The sequence below is a fragment of the Orycteropus afer genome, unplaced genomic scaffold (assembly GCF_000298275.1).
Source record: "Orycteropus afer afer isolate SDZICR_OR568_19922 unplaced genomic scaffold, OryAfe1.0 scaffold00301, whole genome shotgun sequence".
NCBI classification, from domain to species: domain Eukaryota; kingdom Metazoa; phylum Chordata; class Mammalia; order Tubulidentata; family Orycteropodidae; genus Orycteropus; species Orycteropus afer.
In genome coordinates this window covers 1,100,008-1,126,717 of record NW_006921888.1, presented here as the reverse complement: position 1 = coordinate 1,126,717, position 26,710 = coordinate 1,100,008, and the positions used below count along the sequence as shown (strand labels likewise).

The following is a 26,710-nucleotide window of genomic DNA, read 5'->3' as shown; positions in this document are numbered from 1 at the left end:
AAAAATTTTATGAACTAAGCAAAGAAACAGTAAAGTATGACTTGTACAAAATATGTATGGGGAGGGCATTCTCTGGAAACAGATATTGTGAAACTCATATATTGAACTGACTAGGTAAAAACTTTAAATTGGTAATTATGAATATGATCAAAGAACTATAGGAAACTATGATTAATGAACTATGGGAGAGTAGTAGAGTGGTTTCTCACCAAATACAGAATATCAATAAAGAGAGAAGTAATAAAAAAAAAGTCAAATAGAAATTCTGGAGTTGAAAAGTACAATAAATGGAAAGAAAAATTCACTAAAATTCAACAACAGATGTGAATGGAGGAAAAGAAAGAATCAGCAAACATAAAGATAGATCAATTGAGATTATCCAGTATGAATAACAGGAAATGAAGAAAAATTCTTACATAGCTTCTGAGACTTGTGGCACACCATCAAGTATACTATCAAACATAATCAAAAGTACCTGAAGGAGAGGAGAGAGAGAGGAGCAAAAAAGTATTCAAAGAAATTATTACCAGAAACTTCCCAAAATTGATGAAGCACATTAATTTACACATCTCAGATCAAAAAGCTCCAGGTGGGATAAACTCAAAGAAATTCACATCTAGACAAATTATAAATCAAACTATCAAAAAAAACAAAAACAAAAACAAAAAAAAAAGCAGCAAGAAATGAGTGACTTATAACACGCAAGTAATCTTAACTAAGATTAAAAGTTTATTTCTCAACAGATATGATGGAGACCAGAACACAGTGGGCTGACATGTTCAAAGTACTGAGAAAGAAAAGGACTATCAACTAAAAATTCTATATCAAGGAAATTATCCATAAAAAATGAATGAAAAATTAAGATATTCCCAAATAAACAAAAACCAGGATCATCTCTAGCAAGTCTGCCCTAAAAGAACAACAAAAGGAATTCTTCAGACTGAAATGAAATGATAGTGGACAATAAGTCAAATCCATACAAAAATGTGCAGGGAACTAGTAAATTTAACTCTTTAGGTAAATATAAAAGACAGTGTAAATATATATTTTTGTTTGTAGCACTTCTCTTATCTGATTTGAAGTGTGATAGCAGAAAGCAATAATTATAAAGCTGTTTGTGAACTTTTGTAATTTGTATAACAATAATAGCAAAGGAGAGGGCTGAAAATAGAAGTACACAGGAGCAAAGTTTTGTGTAACACTGAAATTTTGTATAACATTGAAAATTTATATTGATCTTTAGAATAGGGCAACTATTTAAAAAAAAACTAATTGCAAAGGAATAAAAATTGTACATTAAGAATTATCAGTTTCATATAATAGAAGGTATTAATAGAGAAACAAAGCAACAAAAAGATATAATACATACAGAAAACAAACAACACTAGCTAATAATGAAAATAACCCAAATCTCCAGAAACTGATGGATAAATAAAATATGGTATATTCATACTATGGAACATTATTTGACAATAAAAAGAAATGAATTACTAATACATTCTCTAGCATTAATGACTATAAAATCATTATGCTCAGTGGAAGTTTGGGTTTGATTCCTGACACCTCTGATGCAGCCACAAACCTTCTTTCAGCAGTGAATTGTGTATTGCTGTGATGCTTAACAGGTTTCTACATCTGTAGATAAAGAAGATGGAAAAGCTCAATATTATTAGTCAGAACAAGGCCAGATGCTTACTGCAGAGCAGATTATTGATTGTTTATATGCAAGTTCACAATGAAACTAAAGAGAGTTAAAACGAGTCCACCAGAGCCAAAGTACAACCCTGAGTATACACCACCTTAATTTAGAGACTACATCAAAATAGATTTGATGAGTTCCATGATGACATAAAGGACATTGTACATGAAGAGAGCAAATGGTCATTAAAAAGCCAAGAAAGAAAGACAAGACCAAAATGGATGTCAGAAGAGACTCTGAAATTTGTTCTTGAATGGAGAGTACCTTAACCCAGTGGAAGAAATGATGAAGTCAAGGAGTTGAATAGACAATTTCAAAGGGTGAATGGAGAAGACAAAGAAAAAAAAAAAAAAAAACAACTCACTGCCATCGAGTCAGTCCAGACTCATAATGACCCTTCCTTGGGTGTCTGAGGTGGTAGCTCTATGGAAGTAGATTGCCCAATCTTCCTTCCGAGAAGGAGCTGGTGGGTTTGAACCACCAGCCATCTAGTTAGCAGTCAAATGCCTGTATTGGAATATGCAGAGAACTGGTATTAGAAAACCAAAAGGGAAGAACATGCTAGGCATTTTTTAAGCTCAAACTGGAGAACTAAAGAAAATATTCAAGCCATAAGTTGAAATATTGAAGGAATCTATGGGCAAAATAATGAACGATGAAGGAAGCATGAGAAGAAGATGGAAGAAATACAGAGTCAGTGTACCAAAAAGAATCGGTCAGTGTTCAACCATTTTGCTGTTGTTGTATGCCATCGAGTCAGACCTGACTAACAGTGACCACTTCTTGGGTTTCCGAGGCGGTATCACTATGGAAGTAGATTGTCCAACCTTCCTTCCAAGGAGTGGCTGGTGGGTTTAAACCTCCAGCCTTCTGTTTAGCAGTCAAATGCCTTAGGCACTACGCTACCAGAGCTTCTTCAACCATTTCAGAAGGAAGTATATGATTAAAAAAAATGATCACACTAAAGGAAGAAGTCCAAGCTGCACTGAAGGCATTGTTGAAAAACAAAGCCCAGTTTGTTGAAAAACAAAATTGAGAGAAGAACAACTGAGGTATTGCAACAAACACATGGAAACTAGAAGGTCTCACTAGTCTGTGCCAAGATATTTAGAATAAAAATACCTGGCTGATTGACTGGAAGAGACCCATATTTGTGCCCTTTCCAAAGAAAGGTGATAAAACACAATGCAGAAATTACTGAATACTATCATTAATATCACATGCCAGTAAAATTTTGCTGAAGATAATTCACAAATGGTTGTAGCAGCTCATAGACAGGGAACTTCTAGAAATTCAGTCTGGATTCAGAAGAAGACGTGGCATAAGGTATGTCATTCTGAATTCAGATGGATCTTCACTGAAAGTAGAGAATACCAAAAAGATGTTAATTGTGTTTTATAGACTATACAAAGGTATTTGACTGTGTGGGTTATAATTAATGATGAGTAACATTACCAAAGAATGAGAATTCCAGACCACTTAACTGTGCTCATGTGAAACCTGTATATAGACCCAGAAGCAGTGGTTTGAACAAAACAAGGGAATGAATGCCACATGGTTTAAAATCAGGAAAAGTGTGCATCAAGGTTGTATCCTTTCACCTCAGTTACTGAATCTATATCCTGAGGAAATAATCCAAAAAGCTGGACTATATGAAGAAAAAAGGACATTAGGATTGCAGAAAGATTCATTGACAGCCTATATGTGCAAATGACACAACCTTGTTTGCTGAAAGTGAAGAGGATTTGATGCATTTATTGATAAAGATCAAAGACATCACATTGAGGGGCTTCCTCCTGTTGCTAATCCTCTTCTTTACCAAGCATGATGTCCTTCTCCAGGGAATGTTCCATCCTGATAATATGTCCTCAGCATAAAGAAAACAAAAGTCCTTACAACTGGACCAGTGAGCAAAATCATGATAACAGAAAAGGCTGAAGTTGTCAAGGGTTTCATTTTACTTGAATCCATCATCAATGCCCATGGAAGCAAAAGTCAAGAAATCAAAAGGCATAGTGTATTCAGCAAGTCTGCTGGAAAAGTCCTCCTCAAAGTATATAAAGCAAAGATGCCATTTTGTGGACTAAGGTGGCCTGCCATAGGGCAAGGTATTTTCAGTTGTTTCATAAGTATTTGAGAGCTGGACAATGAAAACAAAGATCAATGAAGAACTGATGCCTTTGAATTATGGTGTTGGAGAGAAGAATATTGAATGTACTGTGGACTTCCAGAAGAACAAACAAATCTGTCTTGGAAGAATTACAGCCAGAATGTCCCTTTGAAACAAGGATGACAAAACTTCCTCTCACAAGCTTTTGACATTACTATCAGAATGGAACATTCCTTGGAGAAGGACATCATGCTTGGTAAAGAAGAGGATCAGCAACAAGAGGCAGTCCCTCAATGTGATGTATTGACAAAGTCCCTACAACTATGGACTCAAACCACAAGGATCAAGGGGATTGTGGAGGACTGAGCATTGTTTAGTTCTGTTGTATATGGGGCCACTATGAGTCAGAACTGACTTGACAGTACTTTACAACGACAACAAAGTGATGCTGCACAGGTTTCAGTGGAGCTTTCAGACTAAAATGGATTAGGATGAAAAGCCCAAGAATCTGCTGTTGAAAATCATCGAATAAAAACCTATAGGCCGCAAAAGTCTGATCTGCAATAAAATATAAAGATGGCGTAGGACTGGACAGCCTTTCTTTCCAATGTGCATGGGGCCACCATGAACAGCAGGCCAGCTCAACAGCAGCTCACAACAGTGGAAAGAAGTCAGGCACAAAAGGCTACACATTGTATGCTTCCATTGAGTCAAATGCCTTAGGCACTACACCACCAGAGCTCTCAATTAAATGTTCAGAACACCCAGATTAGGGTTGCAGAGACAGAAGATGGAAGAAAAGGGAAATGACTGTCATTAATTATGGGGTTTCTTTTTGTGGTAACGATAATTTGTGAAATTTTAGATAGTGGTGATAATTAAACAACTTTAAATGTACTATTGGATTGACACAGTATAGCAGGGATCCCGGAGCTGGCATGGGATGGGGCGGTGTTTCATTCTGCTGTGCATAGCATCACCATGTGTTGGAGATGACTTGACGGCACCTAACAACACAACAACAACAAATGTACTAAAAGCCAATTTTACACATGCAGAGTATGAATTTTATGATACATAAATTGTATATCAAAAAAAAAAAAAAAAAATCCACTACCATCGAGTTGGATCCAACTCATAGCAACCCCTCCTTGGGTTTCCGAGACTGAATCACTACAGAAGTAGATTGCCCAACCTTCTTTCCCGGGAGCGGCTGATCTATAGAGGGTTTTTATTTTATTTTAAAAAGGAGAAATGTAGAAATGTCAATATCAACTTATGATCCATAAGAAGAGATGCTAACTCTAAGGATGAGAATGAAAAGTTGCTTTTAGAAAGAGAAAAGAACAGTGTGAATAAAAAAATAGCCACTTCACAAGTATGTAATAAAAGATTGATGCTAGAATTAAATCATTTATACTTCTTTCTTGGCATTTCTAATAGCACTTTGCTTTAATCTTTTTCAAGTTACGTATTTTATTTTGCCATTTATTAAAGCTCAAATATTCATAACCACTGAAATGCCTGCTCCAAAGTGCAGAGATTATATGAAATTTTATGCTTCTACTTCTACACTACTATGTTCAGTGCTTTGTGTACAGTAATTTCTCGGTAAAACATGTTGATGAAGAAATCAATGTTGTGGTGTAAATGTGTTATGGATCTTTCCTTAGTACTCAGCTTTAGAGATTTTTGTATTTTCATGTAGAACCTGTTGACGGATAAACTTAGAAATTATTAAAAATCGAGTCAGGAGATCTTTTGTGAATCAAACTTATGTGCTCAAACTTATGGGGACCTAAATCTTGAAGTCAAATTAATATCAGTCCAGATATTACTCAAGGCCTGGGTGTAATTCTGAATTAATAAGATCATGAGCATATTTATATTAAGATAGTTTCATGTTGAACATATGTCATGTTCCCTTTATGGAAACAGCCATATTAATTGAAAAGCAGAATATTATAATTTTTCCCTTGTTTACACAGTTTCCAGAAGTTACTGAAGTAAAACTCTTAAAATAATCTTACTATGAAATATTTGTAATCTTTGTCTTTGTATTAAAATCATACTGATTTCTAAATAAGTGAGTTTTAGTATATGCTTAGATGCTCCATTGTTTCTTAATAAAAATGCACCTACTCACTGCCATCAAGTTGGTTCCAACTCACAGCAACCCTCATTGGGTTTCCAAGGCTGTAAATCATTAAGGAAGGAGAGTATGTCATCTTTCTTTCATGGAGCAGCTGGTGGGCTCAAACCACTGATCTTTTGGTTAGTAGGCAAATACCTAAACCACTACACCACCAGAGTGCCTTAGAAATGCACCAAACTGATAATTTTTCATTTTTAATTTTCCGGCTCTCTGCACTTATTGTTCATTGTAGTAGGTAGGAATTTTCAAACATTTAGTACTGATTCTTCTAACCAAATACAATAAATGAATCTATATTTTTTTCTTAAAAATTCTCCCATAAATTTGCCTAACAATAATATAATAATAATTTAGTTTTTTTGTGCCCATTTAGTTATTTAATTTTGGAGTAGCATTACTGTCTTTATATATTTTAAAACTTGATTTAAAATAATTTTCTAAGCTTATGTCTTATGTATTATTTGTTCTATATCATACATAAGGAGCTCTGGTGGCTTAATGACTAAGGAAGATGGGGCAATCTACTTCCGTAAAGATTTACCACCTCAGAAACCCAAAGAGGGTCACTATGAGTTGGAATCAACTCAATGACAGTGAGTCAGTGAGTTTTTTTTTTTTTTTTTGGATACCATGTGTAGTAAACTGTGAATGCATGAAATTGAATATCAATAAACACATGCATATAATGTAGATTTTCCAAACCACAAAACACATAGAATAACAGTTTAATATCAACAGATGACTTTCAAAATATGTATATGTTTCTGTCTTAACTTTATAAGATTATTTTTAACGTCCAATGATAGTAGGTATCTCAATGGAAGTAGATTGCCCAATCTTCCTTCCGAGGAGCAGCTGGGGAGTTTGAACCTCCAGCCTTCTGGTTAGCAGTCAAATGCCTTAGACACTACGCTACCAGAGCTCCTTTTTTTTTTCAGTATACATTGTGTTGGGTAAAGTTTGTTCTAGGTACATATATATTAACATATGCTGACCACATCCACATTTGTTTCTTTGCAGGGGGACATCCAGCAGTTGTTGATCACAGGTGACCCCAAAGCAGCATATGACTACTGTGAACATTACAGTCCAGACTGCGACTCTTCAACACCCAAGGCTGCTCAAGCCCAGGAACCTCAGATAGATGAGGTAAGGAGTATGAAATGAGGGCAGGTTTTCTCATTTCAATGTTATAGAATAGCCTTGCCTTTAATAAAATATATACCTTTTTACTGAGTTTTAATTAAATTGTACTTTTAAACTAATAGTATGGTAGTATTTCTAAAAAAAGAAATGATTTGGAGATTTTTGTTTTGCTTTTCCTCTTGTTTAAATAGTTTGTTATTACAAGTTATTGAAAACATGCTGTATATAAGCTCATAGCTGTCGAGTTAATTCTGACTAACAATCCTGTAGGAAGCCCATATGGTTTCCAAGGTTGTAATCTTTACAGGAGCAGACTGCCGCCACATCGTTCTTCGGAAAAGCAGCTGGTGATTTCGAACTGCTGACTTTCAGTTAGCAGGCGAGCTCTTAACTACTCTGCCACCAGGGCTCCTTTTTTTGGAGGAGAGAGAAAAAGATAATTTCTAAAAGTTGTATTTGTGCCCACAGCATTTAAATCATAGTGACCTCCACTGGGTTTCTGAGGCAGTAAATTTTATGAAAATAGACTGCCCCATTTAGCTTCCATAAAGTGGCTGGTGGGTTTGAATCACCAACCTTCTGTTAGCAGTCAGATGCCTTAGGGACTGCACCATCAGAGCTCCAAACAATTAAAACTGCTTCAAGATAATGAAAACATTATCTTCTAGCACATTTGCCATTTCCCCAAGATTTTCACAATTCATGAATTTTAAAGTTTTCAGTCAAATATTTAGAGGGAAACTATTCTATTTCTTTCAGGGCTATGCTGCATTGATACTTTTTCTTTTTCTTTTTCTTACACCAGTTTTGGTATAAAGGGAGATGAAATGAAAAGCAATGTGAACTGATTACAACAGCTAAACTGTTGATATGCTTTGATTAACTTTATTTGAAACTTAAGTGAACTTATTCTTTTAGGGTATTTTTAAATAAGAAAAATCATCATCATGAAGTTTGACTCGTTTCTACCTTGGATAAAAAAAATAATAACACATATATGTATGTTAGCATAGTATGAGCAATTTTTTTCATTTTTTGAGACTTAATGATCTCAGTAAACAAAAATGCACTATAGTGTAGCCTTTATCCAGAATTCTGGGTAAATGTTTTTGCTGTGGGATTTTCTGGAAATTAAAATGAGCCAGTCTGGAAAAGATTTAGGCTTTGGTTGGAGACAAAACTATACTTTTAGATTTTTGTTTTCTGTATGGAGAATATTAGATTTTAGAAGGATCAAAATTTGAAAATGCCAGGGCTGTCTGCTAGCAGAAAGTTCAGTAGTTCAAATCCACCAGCCTCTTCACAGGACAAAGATGTGACAGTCTGCTTCTGCAAAGATTACAGCCTTGGAAACTTTATGGGGCAGTTCTTCTCTGCCCTACAGAATTGCTACAGGTCTCAGTTGACTCATTGTGATGGGTTTTGTTTTTCTGGGTTTGTTCTTATATTTGAAAAGAGCTCAAATAGAATTTTTCTTCTCTTCTAAATATGATATAGGTGCCACCTTTTGACTTTTACTATCTAGAATAGGAGAAGATCTTATGATTTATTGTTATTTCTGCATGTGAATTCAATATGGATTTTACAACTCAAAATACTTGAAATAAAATTTATAGCATCACTTTTTCAGAGAGGGTGTGAATTATATTGCACTATTACTGCTTTTTAAAGCAGCCTAACTTATCATTAACCCAGTAGGAAGGGCAGTAACAGAGAGGAAAGGGAAATTACCTGGATAGTTGTGTTTACTTGATTCAAAATTCTCAGTTGCTTCACTCTTTTTATTTCCTTGTGATGTTTAAAATGATTTTCTATGAATTCCAAAAAGATAGCTTAAAGTGCCCATTTGGTTTAGTGCTTTTGTATCGGAGATGTTATGTGGTATTTTAGTATTAAAATGTATAGCATTTCAATGTACATGCTCATGATTGATGAGGTGTATTTTATTCTGTTTTAAAAAAGATAAGGCTTATTTTTTTGAGTAACAGATATGGCTCTGATTTTTGGAAGAATGAAGGTATGCATTCTTAATATCCTGACATATTTTATTCCTACATTTTAATGCTATTATGTGAAAGAAGGTGAGTTATTTTAAAGCAAAATAATTCACCCTCTAATCTTAAATTCAGTTAGAAAGGAACTTACCTTTTTTATATGTATGTGTGTGTGTATGTATGTGTATATATATATATACACACACATTCTGTTGAGATGCCAAATTTGCTTTCACTAGGACCGGTTGATAGAATAAACAGGACATTTCATAGAAACTACATGAAAATCTGCTTGGGTAATTCAGTAATAGAAATCATTTCTTACTAGTGTCTATACTGAATATGTCACAATGAATTTTTTTTTTTCAAAGAACAGTCAGGTTTCTGTTTTTCCTTCAGCTTCAAATAACAGTGCTGCTTCAATGAGATAGCTATTCTCCAGTATGTGTGTGTATATAATTTAATTAACCAGTTACATATATACATATCTCAAATTTGCATGTATATATAAGTGGTTAATTAAATTAGCAAGCAGCCCTCATATTACCTTTGAACTGTATATATTATATGTCATATTATAAATATGGATTTTAGTAATTTATCTACAAGTGTTCTGCCTATACAATGTAAGAATGAAGTGTTAGTCACCAGGGAATACAGAACATAAAGTGCAATATAAACTATCAAACATATATATTGTACTTTATGCTTTTTAATTTCCCATTAATATATTTGTTATATTGAAAATTTATATTTTAATTTAAACTAATATAACAATTTTTTTACAAATTGAGTGTGATTTTCCAACCTATAACTTTTTCTAGTTTGTATCCTCTGAATAACATATTCTAATTCATTTTTTAAAATTCAGTTAGTTACATGCTTGCCAAACATTGCATCATTTTCATATATTAAAGAGTGAGATGTGTATAATGTAGACAGATTAAAATTTAATAATGCATCTTCAAAATTTAATTGTATTTGAAGTGATATAATAAATTATAAATAAAAGAGTAACCAACATTTAAATTATAATGGCTTGGAGTTTTTTTTATCAAGTAAAATTATCTACCTAACCATCAGGAAAGGAGCTCTAGTGGTGCTGCACCTAAGGCATTTGACTGCTAACCAGAAGATTGGCAGTTCAAACCCACCAGCCGCTCCGCAGAAGGAAGTTGAGGCAATCTACTTCAGTAAAGATTTTCTGCCTTGGAAACTCAATGGGGGTTGCTATGAGTCATAATTGACTTGACAGCAGTGGGTGGGTAACTGGCAAGAAGTTAAATATTAAGTTTATGTATGGTCTTTTCTCAATATAATGCTTTATCTATAGTAGCAGTTAAAATGTTTTCTGATAAAGGACAAAAAAGAAAATTAACCAAAGGAAAGATAATTGTCTACAAAAAAATAAATAAAAACCCCCAAACTGACTTCCCAATACTTTTTACTTTAATCTTCATTTCATTTAATTATTGTTAGTGCTGTGGATGCGATTTTAGTGAGCAACACCATAGCACAGAGTACTACTATGCCCATTTATTTTCTTGGTTATTATTAACTTTATGGAAGCTAATCACCATGTCTTTGATCCATGAAGCAGCTGGGTGGATTCAAACCTAAATCTTTTTGGTTAGCAGCCAAGTGCCACAACAGCTTTTTTTCACTTAATGTTATTATTAGGTGCCATCGAGTCAATATTGATCCAAAGCAATGCAGTGTATAACAGATTACTGGGTCCTGTGCCATTCTCACAATTGTTGCTGGCCTGTGTCAATCCATCTCATTGAGAGTCTTCCCCTTTTTCAATTACTCTCTACTTTACTAAGCATGATATCCTTCTCTATAATTTTTACATGTCCCAGGTCTCCTAGTACAGGTTTTTACTAATACCACTAAATTTCTAACAAGTGATTTAAGAACAGACTTTATCACATTTCCAGAGGACCCTGTCTTCTCAAACATTGTATTTTCTGCTAGTCTACACACAAGTATAAGTGGAAATCCATCCATCACTGCCATGCTGATGTTGTTTTGCATTTATTCCTCTAGCTTTTCCTTCTTTCCCGGTCTTCAAAACCCACTGCCATTGAGTTAATTCCGACTCATAACAGCCCTGTAAAAGAGAGTAGAACTGCCGGATAGGGTTTCTAAGGCTATAAATCTTTATGGAAGCAGACTGCCTGAGCTTTCTCCTTTGGAGCAGCTGGTAGGTTTGAAACCTTGACCTTTACTTTTAGCAGCCTCGTGCTTTAACTACTATGCCATCAGAGTTCCTCCTGTGTTCAAGGCTTCCTCAAAATTCCGAGGTGAGAAAGGAGAATCCTTTCTTCAAAGATACGTTATAAGGTTTCACATAGACCAACAGATCCCCAAATATACTGATTACTATCATGGGAAACAAGGAATTGAGAGGAGCAGAAGCAATGTTTTAGTTTTCTTGTTTTAGACTCTCTCCAAAATAAATTCTAAGAAAAAGATACACTTCATTGCCTAGGGAGGTGAGCATATTATTTGCACCATTATTCCACAACCAATCTGGTTGGTCTCCAGTTGGAAAATATTCACATAAAGGAGATAATCATGGGGTTGAGAAGAGGTTTCTGCCTACAAGAGAAAAACGTGATTTAAAGTGTATTGGCTACTCTGGTACAGGTTTATATGTAGCCCTGGATGTCAGGCCCTTAATATGCACTTAAATTGTCCATTTTTAAATTCAGGCCATTATGTTTTTATTTAATGCCTTTTATTTTCACAATTGTAGATACACGTGATTCTAAAAATTCTGTTAAATTTTAAAATGATGAATTTTAACATAGATCAGCAAACCTTTTTGTTTGTTTTATTTAAGCTGACATCCAGTAATTATATAAATATAAATATAATATTTCTTATTTCTAAATGGTTGACCATAACATTAGAAAAAATTACTCAGTGCATCATATTTAATCTCCATTAGTGTCTATTTAATAATTGATAATGTTAATAATTCTTACATTATTTTCCTAGAAATAATTGGTATTATGCCTTGCTTGCATAAACATGAAAAAACAAAAATGTTTAAAATGTTATATACAGGCATCTTTTCTATTTTACCAAATCAAATTTGAAGTTGAATCACTTCAAATGTATTAATTGATAATGAAACTATTAAAGTGAGGATAAAATTATAAATCTTTTTTCAATGCATTGTATCAAATTGAACTTTTGACAATCATAAAGAACACCAAAAAGTCACGTTTATACAAGTATATACTAACATGACTTTCAGGAGCTCTGGTAGTGTAGTGCCTAAGGAATTTGACTGCTTACCAGAAGGCTGGCCATTCAAACCCACCAGCCACTCCTCAGAAGGAAGGTTGGGCAATCTACTTCCATAGCGATACTGCCTCGGAAACCCAAGGAGAGGTTGCTATGAGTCGGGTCTGACTCCATGGCACATAACAACGACAACAATATGACTTCCAGCTGATGCATAAAAATAAATTATTTCCAATGAGAGTGTTTCCTTAAGGACCAGAGTGTACAACGTCACCATGGGATGGGTTTTAGATAGGCCATATATATATATCTTTGTGAACTTTGTTCATTTGAATTACTAATAGAGCTCATTGGAAAGCATTGAAACTAAAAGACCAAGCTCACTCCTCACAGGTTGAATCCAACTCACAGAGACTCCTCCTTGGGTTTCTGAGGCAGTATCTCTATAGACGTAGATTGCCCAGTCTTCCTTCCAAGGAGTGGCTGGTGGGTTTGAACCACTAGCCTTCTACTTAACAGTCAAATGCCTTAGACACTATGCCACCTGCATAGTGATCACAAACGTCTGAAGGATGGTGATCAATTGTTATTTTCCTGACAGATTAACAGGTTTTTGTTGAAATGCCAAAAATGTCCAGTGGAGGTATATTTGTAATTTTAACAAAGAAAAAACAGAGAGTTTAAAATATTTTGTCTATAGCATTAAATATGTATATTAGAATCCTGGTTGAGTTTGTGCTGAATTTTCCATTCTGATACATGATCTTAGCATATTTGCAGCTATTTATAAAAATCAGTGATTTATGTTTCTAAGAATCCATATTCTTGACTGAAAATTAAATTCTTTTATAGAGAAATTTTGCCTTAGAGGTGGACACATTATTTTCCTCATTATTCACTATATATGAGTGTCTTGCATGGTCCTCTATTAGAAAAACAGCCTTCTCCAATTAAATTATTTTCATTTAGAATAATCTACTATAAAACCTATTTCTAATGTGAATTAAGTTTAATAGTTTAAGATACCTAGGTTTATGTTTTTGTTCTACTGAGAAATGAGCAATAATTTTACTAACTGAAGTAATTTATTAATGATAAGCAGAGCTAACTTTGAGTTATTTAATATTTCACAAGCATTCTGTGTTTATTTTGACGTTCAATGAGTCTATAGGTAATAAGAGCTGTCTGAATAATTTATTTTTGTTTTTCCATTGATCCTAGCATTCCTGTTAGATTATATACTCATTTAAATTTTTGTACAATATCCTTTCCTCAATCCCTTTTCCTTCTCATCACAGACCTCAAAGTTTTTCATACAATGAAAAATTATTCTCCATATATTTACTTTTAGATGTATTGCTTAATGAAAAAAAAATATGTACACCCATTCAGATTAGAGTGAAATTCTTATAAAGGAACAGTGCACAGCCATTTTTATGAATTAAAATTAATGCAAGAAATTAACAACTATATTCAAGTTTATAGTTGCTAATATTAATATTCAATACCTTTAGTTTCCAAACTATCTTAACCACTATTCTGCTCTTAGAAAAGTTGCTTTTTTACTCTTAAGTTATTATGCTTTCATTATATAGTATAATGATATTATACTATTGTTATTATAAAATAGTATAATACATCTATCTGATACACACAATATCTTTTAAAGAATGACTGTATTACCTTGCCTCTTAACATTTACACTAAGTAAAAGTTAAGATGATTCCCACTTTGTTAATATATTACTTGCAACTAACACAATTGCCTGATATTTTTTCCTTTGTAACATAGTATGCACCTGAGGATATAATCGAGTATGACTATGAGTATGGGGAAGCAGAATATAAAGAGGCTGAAAGTGTAACTGAGAGACCCACTGTAACTGAGGAGACTATAGCACAAACAGAGGTAAACACGAAGTAGTGCCTTTGTATGTGGTGTCCTGCTGTTCATTGTCCTGTGGTTCCTAATGTCCTCTGCACCTCAGACTTATAAACCTTTAATTCAGCCTGTTTCTACAAACTGTTAACTGATTTTTTTACAGTAGCTGTCCTGAACAAATGGCATTCGTTTTACTTATCCTTCCTTGCGTTCTGTATTTCCCCTTTCATTTTATTTATGTTTTCCATTGCATCTTTCACCACATTTTACAGAAAAAGAAATCAAATTTCAAAAAGAAGACGAAGACAGTGGCCACTAAGTCAAAGGAAAATTCCAAAAAGTTTACAACCCCCAAATCTGAAAAATTTGCATCCAAGAAGAAGAAAAGTTATCAAGCAACAGCAAAAGCCAAACTAGGGGTAAAGGTAGCAAGCACAAACAATCAAGATCTATCCTAGATAAGCTGGAAGATCTGTGATGATAAGTCATAGTCCTAACCCAACTAGATAAATACTCATTTAGCTAATACTATAACACAATTAAATCAATATTTCCATATATTTGGAGTTGCTTTGTGTTTTTGATAATTGTTTTCATTTTGAATCCATCATTAGGCAAATATCATTGATGATTTTCAAGAATACAACTATGAAACAATGGAAAGTTACCAAACAGAAGCTCCTACACGTGTATCCAGTACAAATGAGGTAATGCACACAGTATTAAATCACCATCCCACTTTTCAAAATGGGTAGGTAGTATGCTTTTATACACCCTACTCTGGATGAATCTATAATCTCTGAACAGTTCAATATTTTCATTCTTTTACTGAAGTAAAAGACACAGTGGCACTAGTTTGCTATTACAGAAAGCAGTTCATTTCTAAACAATTCCAATTCAGATTTTGCATGATACTTTGCTTCATGCAATTGCTAAATTGATCAAACTGAATTGGCTGCTTTCTATTTCTTACTTGCTCCTGGGAGTAAGAAAGCTTCTCAACATGTTGTGACAATGGATATTCACAACATGATCTGAGTTAGAGGAGGAAAATCCTCCAAAGTGAAAATTGTATCATTAAGTGATACAATTAGAATTTATCCCATATGACCAATAATCCTGCATTTTTATGACAGCCAGTGTTTTGAAAAGATTTAGTCTTAGTACATTTTAAAAACTCTTTGCATTTCTAAAAAAATAAGGGTGTGATGTTGTTTTGGGTTAAAATAATATATAACTTTTTTTCTATGAAAATGTTTTAGTAACAGAGGCTGCTCTTCTTGTTGTTAGGTGCCATGAAGTTGGCTCTGACTCATAACAACCACTATGCACAACAGAACAAAACACTGCCCAGCCCTGTGCCAGCCTCACAATATTTGCTATACCTGAGCCCATTGTTGCAGCCACTTTTTCAATCCATCCCACTGAAGGCCTTCCCCTTTTTCGTTGACCCTCCACTTTACCAAGCTTGATATCTTCTCCAGGGAATTGTCCTTTCTTACAAAACAATCAAAGAAGTCTGGCCATTCTCACTTCCATGGAGCATTCTGGCTGCACTTTTTCCGGGACAGATTTATTAGTTTCTCTGGCAGTCTCTGGTACTTTCAGTATTCTTCACCAACATGACAACTCAAAAGCATCAACTTTTGGTCTTCTTTATTCATTGTCCAGCTCTCACATGCATATGACATGATTGAAAATACAGTTGCTTGGGTTAGGTGCACTTTAGTCTTCAAGGATACATCTTTACTCTTTAGCACTTGAAAGAGATCTTTTGTAGCAGATTTGCAGTGCAATATATCATCTGATGTTTTGACTGCTGCTTCCATTGATATTGATTGTAAAACCAAGTAATATGAAGTCTTTGACAACTTCAATCTTTTCTCCATTTATCAAGTTGCTGCTTATTGGTCCAGTTGTGAGGATTTTCATTTTCTTTACCTTGAGATGTAATCCATACTGAAAGCTGTAATCTTTAATCTTCATCAGTAAGTGGTTCAAGTCATCCTTACTTTCAGCAAGCAAAGATGTGTCATCTGCATATTGCAGGTTGTTAATGAGTCTTTCTCCAATCCTGATGCCACACTCTTCTTCATACAGTACAGCTTCTTGGATTGTTTGCTCAGCATACAGATTGAATAAGTATGGTGAAAGGATACAACCCTGACACACTCCCACACAGTATCTGTTCCAGTGACCACCTCCTAGTCTATGTACAGGTTCCTCATGAGCACAATGAAGTCTGGAATTCCCATTTTTCTCAGTGTTACCCATAATTTGTTATGATCCACACATAAGCTTTTGCATAGTTGATAAAATGCAAGTAAAAATCTTTTTTGTATTCCTTGCCTTTAGGAAAGATCCATCTGACATCAGCAATGATATCCCTCCTTTCATGACCTCTTCTGAATCCAGCTTGCATTTCTGAAAGTTCCCTGTCAATATATTGCTGCTGCAACAGTTTTTTAATATCTTCAGCAAGAATTTACTTGCATGTGATATTAATGATATTGTTAGATAAATTCCACATTCTGTGGGATCACCTTACTTTGGAATGGGTACAAATATGGATCTCTTTTAGTCATTTGGCCAGGGATCTGTCTTCCAAATTTCTTAGTATAGACAGGCAAGTGCCTCCAGCACAGCATCATTCTGTTGAAACATCTCAATGGGTGTTCCATCAATTCCTGGAGCCTTTTTCTTCACCATTTCCTTCAATGCAGCTTTGACTTTTTCCCTCAGTACCATAGGTTCTTGATCATATGTCACCTCCTGAAATGGATGAACATCAACCAATTCTTTTTGGTACAGTGACTGTGTATTACTTTCATCTTCTTTTGATGTTCCTGCATCATTTAATATTTTGCCCATAGAATCTTTCAATATTGCAACTCGCAGCTTTGAATTTTTTCTTCAGTTCTTTTGGCTTGAAAAATGCTAAGCATGTTCTTCCCTTTCACTTTTCTAACTCTCTATCTTTGCACATTTCATTATAATAATTGATTTTGTCTTTTCAAGCTGCTCTTTGAAATCTTCTGTTGAGCTCTTTTATCTTGTTATTTGTTCATTTGCTTTAGCCACTTTCCTTTTAGTTACTCTCCTTTCAAGGGCAAGTTTCAGAGTCTCTTCTGACTTCCATTTTGGTCTTTTCTTCCTTTCCTGTCTCTTCAATGACCTTTTGCTTTCTTCAGGGATGATGTTCTTGATATCATCCCACAATTCCTTTGGTTTTTGGTCACTATTGTTCAGTGCATCAAATCTATTCTTTAGATGGTCTCTACATTCTGGAGGGATATGATCAAGGTCATATTTTTGTTCTCATGGACTTGTTTTAATCATCTTCATCTTCCTCTTGAACTTGCTTGTGAACAGTTGATGGTCTGTTCTACAGTCAGCTCCTGGCCTTGTTTTTGCTGATGATATTGAGCTTCTCCTTTGCCTTTTGCCATAGATGTAGTCAATCTGATTCCTATGTACTCCACCTGGTGAAGTCCACATGTTGTTGTTGTTGTTGTTGAGGAGCTCTGGTAGCATAGTGGCTAAAGCACTTGACTGCTAACCAGAAGGCTGGCGGGTGAAGTCCACATGTACACTCACCATTTATATTGTATAAAAGAGTTTTTGCAATGAATAAATCATTGGTCTTGCAAAATTCTATCATGCAATCTCCAGTGTCATTTCTATCACTGAGGCATAATTTCCAATGACCAGTGATTCTTTGTTTCCAACTTTTGCATTCCAATCACTGGTTATAATCAACACATGTTGATTACATGTTTGGTTAATTTCAGACTGCAGAAGTTGGTAAAAATATCCAATTATCTCATCTTTGTCTTTGGTGGTTGGTGCATAAATTTGAATAATACTAGTATTAACTGGTCTTCCTTGTAGGTGAATATCCTATCACTGACAGCATTGTACTTCAGGGCAGATCTTGAAACATTCTTTGTCATGGTGAATGACACACCATTCTTCTGCAATTTATCATTTCTGTCATAGTAGATGATATCGTTGTCTGATTGAAATGGCCCAAAATTGTCCCATTTCAGCTCACTAATACCTAGGATATCGATCTTTATGTGTTCCTTTCATTTTTTACAACTTCCAATTTCTTAGATTCATACTTTGTACATTCCATGTTCCGATTATTAATGGATGTTTGCAGCTATTTCTTCTTATTGTGAGTTGTGCCACATCAGCAAATGGAGGTCCTGAAAGCTTTACTGCATCCACATCATTAAGGTCAGCTCTACTCTGAGGAGGTAGCTCTTCCCAGGTCATATTCTGAGTGCCTTCCACCCTGATGGGCTCATCTCCCTACAGTACATCAGACAATGTTTCAACACTGTTTATAAAGTTTTCCAGTAATATATCAGGCAGAATTTCACTGTGATTCATAAGGTTTTAACTGGCTAATTCTTTTAGAAGTGGATGGCTCTTTCCTTTTTTTGAGTCTTTCTTAGTCTTGAAGCTCCACTGAAGCCCCACAATGGTTGACTCTGCTGGTATTTGTAATACCAGTGGCATAGCCTCCAGCCTCACAGCAACATGCAAGCCACCACAGTATGACAAACTGACAGATGAGCTACAAACCAAATAGTTTTCCTGATGTCACACATAACATGCATTCTTACCCTGAAATGAATATACAATTACATTTAAATTTGTTTATATACTCGATGTATAATTCATTGTAATTTTTTTCATAAAAATGGTATGAGGATTATCTGAGTAATGTAGTTATTACAAAATTTATGTAACATGTGTCCCAAGGAGACAAATAAACTAAGTGGTGCTTTACATGCAAACACGTCATTTAGAATAATAACAAAAAATAAGGTTGAGAATGAAATTTAATGTTTATCTAGTCCAAATTAATGATTTTCCAAAAATGGATCTCTTGATTGAAAATGTTTACTGACATAATCAAATTCATCCAGCTCTTTAGTTCAAAGCTAAGAATATAGTAATATTCTGACCCTGGACAATATCTAACTTCTATACATGGTATATTCTCCTTTACCATAGTCATAAGACCAAATATTTTGCATAATACATGATTTAAATTTGTGATATTGATAATGAATTAGTAATGAGAAAAATAAAATTTTACCAGGTTTACTTTTCTATATTTCTGAGGAAATATTATTGATGTAATTTTTACTTTAAAATATTCTCTGTACTTTATACGCTTGTATAGTGATGTATTCTATTTCATTGCCTTAAATTTGCAGAATATAATTAATATTCTATTTGTTGGAAAGTCCTCTAATGGAAGAATACCCACCTACATACTAAATTATCTGTACAATCATGGCAATAATAAATATCATTTTTTTATTGATATTAAAATATTTTCATTATTGGACTGTGAGTCAAACTTACATGGTTTATCCAGGTCACAATTATATTTAATGACAATTCTACATGAAATTTTAAAATTGAACAATGATTAAAGTATATGAATATTTCATTTGTTCAATCTTAAATTATAAAGTAAAATCAAATTGACTAATATTTTTAAAATGAATAAAGCAAATACACATGTTGACTGCATGTGAATATTTGCAACTTATTGGGAAAAAATAACCTGAAAGCAATATTTCTTTGTACATACCAATGTGCAGATATATTTCTTTCAATTTTCCTAAAAGGCTAGCTTTTCATGCCATCAGGTTGCAGTATAACTTGCTTGCATAGTACTCCAATCACTTCCTGTGACATACAATCAAACTGTAACTGAAACTGCTTACCTTGCTTTACTAACAATAAACTTCATGTTCTCCAATTCCTTATAACTTAAATTAATAGCCAAATCCAGTTGAAGATGTATTTACTGAAGAATATCTAACTGGAGAGGATTATGATTCCCAGAGGAAAAATTCCGAGGATACGCTATATGAAAACAAAGGAATAGACGGCAGGGATTCTGATCTTCTGGTAGATGGAGATTTAGGCGAATATGATTTTTATGAGTATAAAGAATATGAAGATAAACCAACAACCTCCACTATTGAAGAATTTGGTCCAGGTGTACCAGCAGAAACTGATATCACAGAAACAAGTGTAAGTTGGTATTAGGCTCTATGTCATTATGTTTCTAATTTTGGTGTATTTTAATGTACACCTTGATGTCTTTTCAAGCTTAAAATATGGGTTCTGTTATTTTGTAATTGTTATTTTTATCAGAACACTTCAGTCATTTTTCCTCTTGGGATTTTCAGAAATTGTATCTCCTGCCCTCACCACTGGAGTCTTCATTTTAGAGTGTAAATCTTGAATAGAATTGAAACTCATGTTTATTATCATTTCTGAGGTTGAAATATAATCATTATTATTCTGAGTAGTAAATCTAATTTGCTATTTTTATGCTATTTTATTAAATTTAATATCATTAATACTTCTTAATACATTGATATAATTAATTGAGGTCTACAAAAATCTTTATTTGGCTATGTTTTCAAGTGGCAATCAATCTCATTTCAAAATTCAGTATACTTGAATGTGAACTCCTTTTTATGTTTGCACAATTCAATACTTTATTAAGAAAACATATTATTGTAATAGATTGTTTGAAATGTACTCTGATGGTTAAATTCCTTCTCCCCCACTCATATACATATATTTTTTTAATCTGAAAATAACCTCATTTACGTAAAGACATTTAAGCTGTTTTTATTCCACAGATAAATGGCCATGGAGCATATGGAGAAAAAGGGCAGAAAGGAGAACCAGCAGTAGTTGAACCTGTAAGTACTCCATGTGCATGTATTACTAGAGAAAAGCCTATTGTCCAAAATGTTTCTAATATGACATTAGTAGGACCACTTGTGGAAATGAAGTTTTAATAAACCAAGAAATTATGGAGACATGGAATTTTGGAATAGTAAGGTATCAGATTTTTCAAGGCTAATTTTATCATTTCACAGCAAAGAAATTTGAACTCTAAAGAGTTTAACTAACTTTATATTTTTTTTTACTCTGATTTCTAGGACTTGAAATTATCAGGATATATTATTTCACATACATACTTACTTGCTTCATATCCAATTGCATTGTATAATAATATAGAAATATATTTTAAAATTGAATTTCCTTTTCCTTCATGGACAAAAGTTCTATCTCATTCCAAATGTTATTTTCTAATTATATGCATGTCATTCTACTTATGATATAGGTAAGAAGCAAATTATTATTGGGCACCAATTTTAGTCTTCAAATTTTAGTTCCTTCAAATCTACAATTTAGGAAAACAAATTAGAAGTAATGGTAATATGTTTCACTGTTCCCCTCAACACTTTTAATAATAATTAAAGATGCAACTTTAAGGGCATCGTTGGTCTTCTACTCCATAACTCTAAAATCTGAGAAAGCATGCTATAAGCCCACCAAATGCTTTGAAAATATTTTTTTCAGAATTAATTTGTCATTTTTATAAACATGTACAACAACTTTTTAAATGATGTGGCAATTTTCCATAGATTCACACAGCAGAATCGTAAACTCCTTAGAAATGTATTCTTATTCTGAAATACTACTCTATTCTGCTTACATAAGAACTTGTTGCACATTTAAGGCCATTACTTTTATCTGGACTTTTCTCACCTTTCCCTGAAAAGGTGCTTAGGCATTCCTTATTTCCATTCATTCATACACAGAGAAAATATTTGTTATAAAGTTTATGGTTTGTGCAAGGCGTAATTATGGATGCTAGGGAACTTTGACCAAGTCTCTTTTCTGTACCCTCATGGGAGCACTAAAACAAGGTATTTTTGTAAGTACTATGCCAGTTTTTTCACATTTTGTTGTAAAAAAAAAATAAATAAATAACATAGCACACTTAGGAAAATACCTCATGGGGGAAGAATATGAATGACAAACAAACAGTGTGCACATTATCTGTGTAAAGGTAGGGTAATTTGAAAATTCTTTGAAGGCAGGGACTTCTATCACTTTGAATTTGCTTTTTTTCTCTTATATGTTAGAAATAGAGAATTCTCTTTTTAAAATGCAATGATGTAATGCTTTCTTAAGAGGTTTGGGGCTGTATTTCCCTAGTGATGATTCTCTATCATTTTTTTTTTTTCCTTATAGGGCATGCTTATTGAAGGGCCACCAGGGCCATCAGGCCCTGCGGTATGTAAATAGTTTAAAATTATTTTTGTTCGAGTTTTTAATACTTTATATGAGTTCTGCTACATTATCAATTTATATATTTTAGATTAATTAGAATATTGGATTATAGAGGCAAGCATCTCTTTTAGGGAAGCTGGTGGCTTTGATCTGCCATCATCATATTTAGCTCTACAACTGATATTTTTTTGAGTTTTCTGGAATTGAAATATTATTTTAAATATTTTTGTAGCATAAATATCTCCACATCTTCTAACATCATTTTTAACTTTTTACTGAAAATTATGAAACAAAAAACATCCTCATTTTTATGGGGGGAGAAAAAAAACTCACTGCCGTCAAGTTGTCTCCAACTCATAGCGAACCCTCCTTGGGTTTCCGAGGTGATATCTCTATGGAAATAGATTGCTCAGTCTTCTTTCCGAGGAGTGGCTGGTGGGTTTGAATTGCCAGCCTTCTGATTAGCAGACAAATGCAAAGAGGTATAGAAATATTTCTAGGTAGGAATAGAGTTGAGGATCCTAAATTGACTGTAAGGGAGCCCTGATAGCAAGATGTTCAAGTGTTTGGCTGCTAACCAAAAAAGATTGGGTGTTTGAACCCACTTGACAACCTGCTTCCATAAAAATTGCAGCCCAGGAAACCCTCTGGAGAAGTTCTCCTCTTGCTCTAGGGTCATTATGAGTTGGAATCACCTTGAATGCACATAACAATAGGTTGACCAAAGCTCTGTTGTCTGCACTTCTGAGTAGAGTAATTATCATCTTTCATTGCAATTTCCTGGTAAAGATGTCATTATTCAAAATAGTATATTGATCTAATCTAGTAAAAAAAAAAACCTCTATCTTTTGTAGAATTAAATTCTTGTCATGTGAGATAAAATATGATACTGATGCCTTGAAATTTTTTTGTCCATACCAAAAAAAAAAGTTCAAATGCTTTCAAGCTAAATAATTTCTGCTTTCTCAAATTTGCTGTTGCATTTTGAGTTATAATTTTATGAAGATAACATTTTCGATGAGAACTGGGAATCAATTTCTACCTCCAGGACTTACATCTGCATGCCCTCCTTTCCTGGTTTTCCTTGGAATGTCTGCCTCCTTCCTGTGAACAGCTTCATAGAGAAACAGTGGAGCTAACCCTAAAGTGGTTCCCATATGTTATTTTCTCATAGGAAGACAAATAGGGTTATTGTTTGGGAGCTGACTGCGTATTTATGAAACACAGATGAGTTTTTCTTTGATTTTACCAGACACATTTTTCTGAATATTAATGACATTAGGAACCTGACTCAGATCATGACTTGTTTCTCCATAGGGTCTTATGGGTCCTCCAGGTTTACCAGGCCCCACTGGACCCCCTGGAGATCCTGGAGACAGGGTAAGTGAAGGAATATCTCATTACAATATAGATTAAAATAATTCAAAATATTCTAGTTTAACATGTTATCCTCTTGGGTGAGGGGAGACATCTATTCCGTTTTGTACTTTGTACATTTACTTTACTTTACATTTGTACTTCCACATTTTACTTAATTTTTCTAACTATAGTTATAATAGAAAGATTAAAGAATGTATGTTTACCTATGTTACAATTAGTAAGCAATTTTTTTTATTCTCTGTCAATTTTCATATTGAAAAGAATCCATTACAATAGATTTGTTCATTCAGATTTGAAATGTACGTGTTTTCTGAAACTCTCATAGATATTTAATTGAATGCTGATGTTGTTGTTGTTGTTGTTATTTGCCATCGAGTCTGATAGAATGAATTAATAAATCTGAAATTCCAATTTGATGATAAAATCCTAGGTCATATGGTAAAAAGATCAAGTTTTTATTACGTTTTTCCAGTCTCTTCTTGTAAAAATCTTTTCCTATTTCTGTTGTACCTTGCTTTTTCTTTTTCCCCATCCTTGAGTAGTTAATAATTTTTGGGTTTTTTTTTTGTTTTTGTTTTTGTTTTTCTTTTTGCACATTTAAAAATAGTGTTAGGAGTGTTAGACATGTAAATGAATGACACTTTTTATACATTTAAAATTCAAAAGCAAATGTTCTTTCTAATTTAAGCTCAATGAATGAAAGATTTTAAAATATTTCAGGAAATCTGACCTAGATAGTAGCTATTTAAAGTCAAAGAGCATAAGCAATGTACAATGCAAATTTGACTTTTTACATGATCTGCTTACTTAATCTGGGTATATCCAGATCAATGCATACATTTATTAGTAACCAGTCATTTTAATATTTTCTCATTTGTAAATTCCATAATATTTTCTTAAGACATTTTTGTAGTGTGTAACTTAACTGACTTTAAAACTCTATTTCAGGTTATAAATTTATCTCTTTTCACTGTTCCCTAAAATGTAGACATATAAATGAGCTAAAACCTTTAGGTAATATTTTATGAAGGAGAAATTTATACATCTCAACTTGAATTCATTAGGATTTGGAATAATGATTTTATAGAAGCAATTATTTGACCTCACTTTGAAAATTTTAAAGTTTATAGAGAACTGAATATATATTATAAATGAAATATAATCTTGTCAGTCTGAGTTACTGTTATAGTCAAGATCTGTTAACTTTTATAAGAAATTAATGTTTAAAAAGTGTTGCTACCGGGTTTTTATATTGAATGCATGGTTTGAGTAATATCTTTTGTATTTATTTATTGGTTAATTTTCAATATTACCATCCCCAACTAGGACTTGACAATCAAAAAATAAGCCTTCTTATATTGAAAGCTTATGAGTATACATTTTGTACTATGAGTCACCTACTCATAATTATTTAATATCCTTTATAGTTACAGGTATTTTATATTGCTAAACAGACACTACAGTCATACATAAACCTTTAGGTGTCCAGTATTTCATTCGTCGTTAAAAATAAAAGTGTGTATCTATTTTATAAAGACTACTTAAATATGTGTGAAAGCTACCAATTTAACTTTAAATAAGTCTTTTATCATTTATGTTATATTCTGACTTATCTAACTGTAAGATCCAAACTTGAATCACTGACTTGATTCTCTATCTAGCACTGATTTTAACAAAAATGTATATGAACTTTTTATCTTATATAGTTTGAGGGCCTTAATAAACCCACAGAAAAATTCTTAATTGGCTTATACATTAATAATCAGGAATTATTAAAATCACTTCAAACTAATGCAGTGAAATACTACACTTTCTAGGTATATTTACTTGAAAGAAATTAACCAAGGAGGACTAAGCAAATGCAAAAACATCGTGTAGATTTATGTTACTAAAAATTATTATACTTCTAATACATTTTTCTTATTTATTTATTTTAATTATATCATTTATTTTCCTAGGGCCCACCTGGACGTCCTGGTTTACCAGGGGCTGATGGTCTCCCTGGTCCTCCTGGTACCATGTTGATGTTACCGGTAAGTCCTTTTATTGTTATGAAGATGTCTACATGTTTTGCCACCTTGTTTCTTGAAAGTATTGTTGAACCATATGAGAGAATAATCAACAAAGAACTATTTTATGTAGTAGAGATACTGGAAAGCAAGTAGACTATAGGGCATTAAGGGAAATTTTACTAAAAAATAAAATTCTGGTAAATGTTGACATTTGCATTAGAACCAAGGAAATATAATATGATTAGACTTCTGATAACAAAACCTAGAGATGTTTTAAAAATATTCCAGTGTATAGTAGAGCTGACAAGGGACAAGATTGTAGTCATTTCATGGTCACAGCCAGCTACCCAGAGGGAGCGAGTAGTTGAACCTGTGGGCTCAAGACCATAGTCTCAAGGGACATCAAGCTCAATTGGCATAACATACTACACAAAACATTATTCCACCTCCTACTTTGGCAAGTAGGGATGGGGATCTTAAAAGCTTGTAAGCAGCCATCTAGATGCAATGATGGGTCTCTCCTCATCCAGAACAAAGAAGAATGAAGAAACCAAAGATTCATGCAGACAATTAGTCCTCATGACTGGTACACCATGCGCCCCTCAGCCTATATGACTATGAGACCAGAAATGAGATGGTGCCCGGCTACCACTGTCAACCACTAGGAGGGGGATCTATGTAGGAGATCCTGGACAGAGAGGGAGAACAATGTGGACCAAAACTCAAAATCATTTGGAAAAAAAAAAAAAAGGGGGACCAGGTTTATGGATCTAATAGAGCCTAGTGGAAACCCTGAGACTATGGTCCCTAGCTGCCCTTCAGGTCTGGAAATGAACTTACACCTGTGGCTTCCAGCCAAACAAATGACAGGCATATGAGTTGAACATTTACCTGAGGTAGATACACTCCTTGGAGAGAACAATCATGGGAGAAAGAAGGGCT

The 26,710-nt window shown here is 33.7% G+C and overlaps 1 protein-coding gene across 1 annotated transcript in view; it reads left to right on the top strand.

Annotated features, from left to right (window-relative positions):
- COL11A1 (collagen type XI alpha 1 chain) overlaps positions 1–26,710 on the top strand; it is a 316,494-nt gene that overhangs the window by 112,756 nt on the left and 177,028 nt on the right. Inside the window, exons 5-12 of the mRNA XM_007951592.2 lie at positions 6,985–7,113; positions 14,154–14,270; positions 14,858–14,950; positions 20,055–20,309; positions 20,930–20,992; positions 22,338–22,379; positions 23,694–23,756; positions 25,715–25,789. Coding sequence (XP_007949783.1) covers positions 6,985–7,113; positions 14,154–14,270; positions 14,858–14,950; positions 20,055–20,309; positions 20,930–20,992; positions 22,338–22,379; positions 23,694–23,756; positions 25,715–25,789 — 837 coding nt within the window. The remainder of the gene's footprint in view (positions 1–6,984; positions 7,114–14,153; positions 14,271–14,857; positions 14,951–20,054; positions 20,310–20,929; positions 20,993–22,337; positions 22,380–23,693; positions 23,757–25,714; positions 25,790–26,710) is intronic.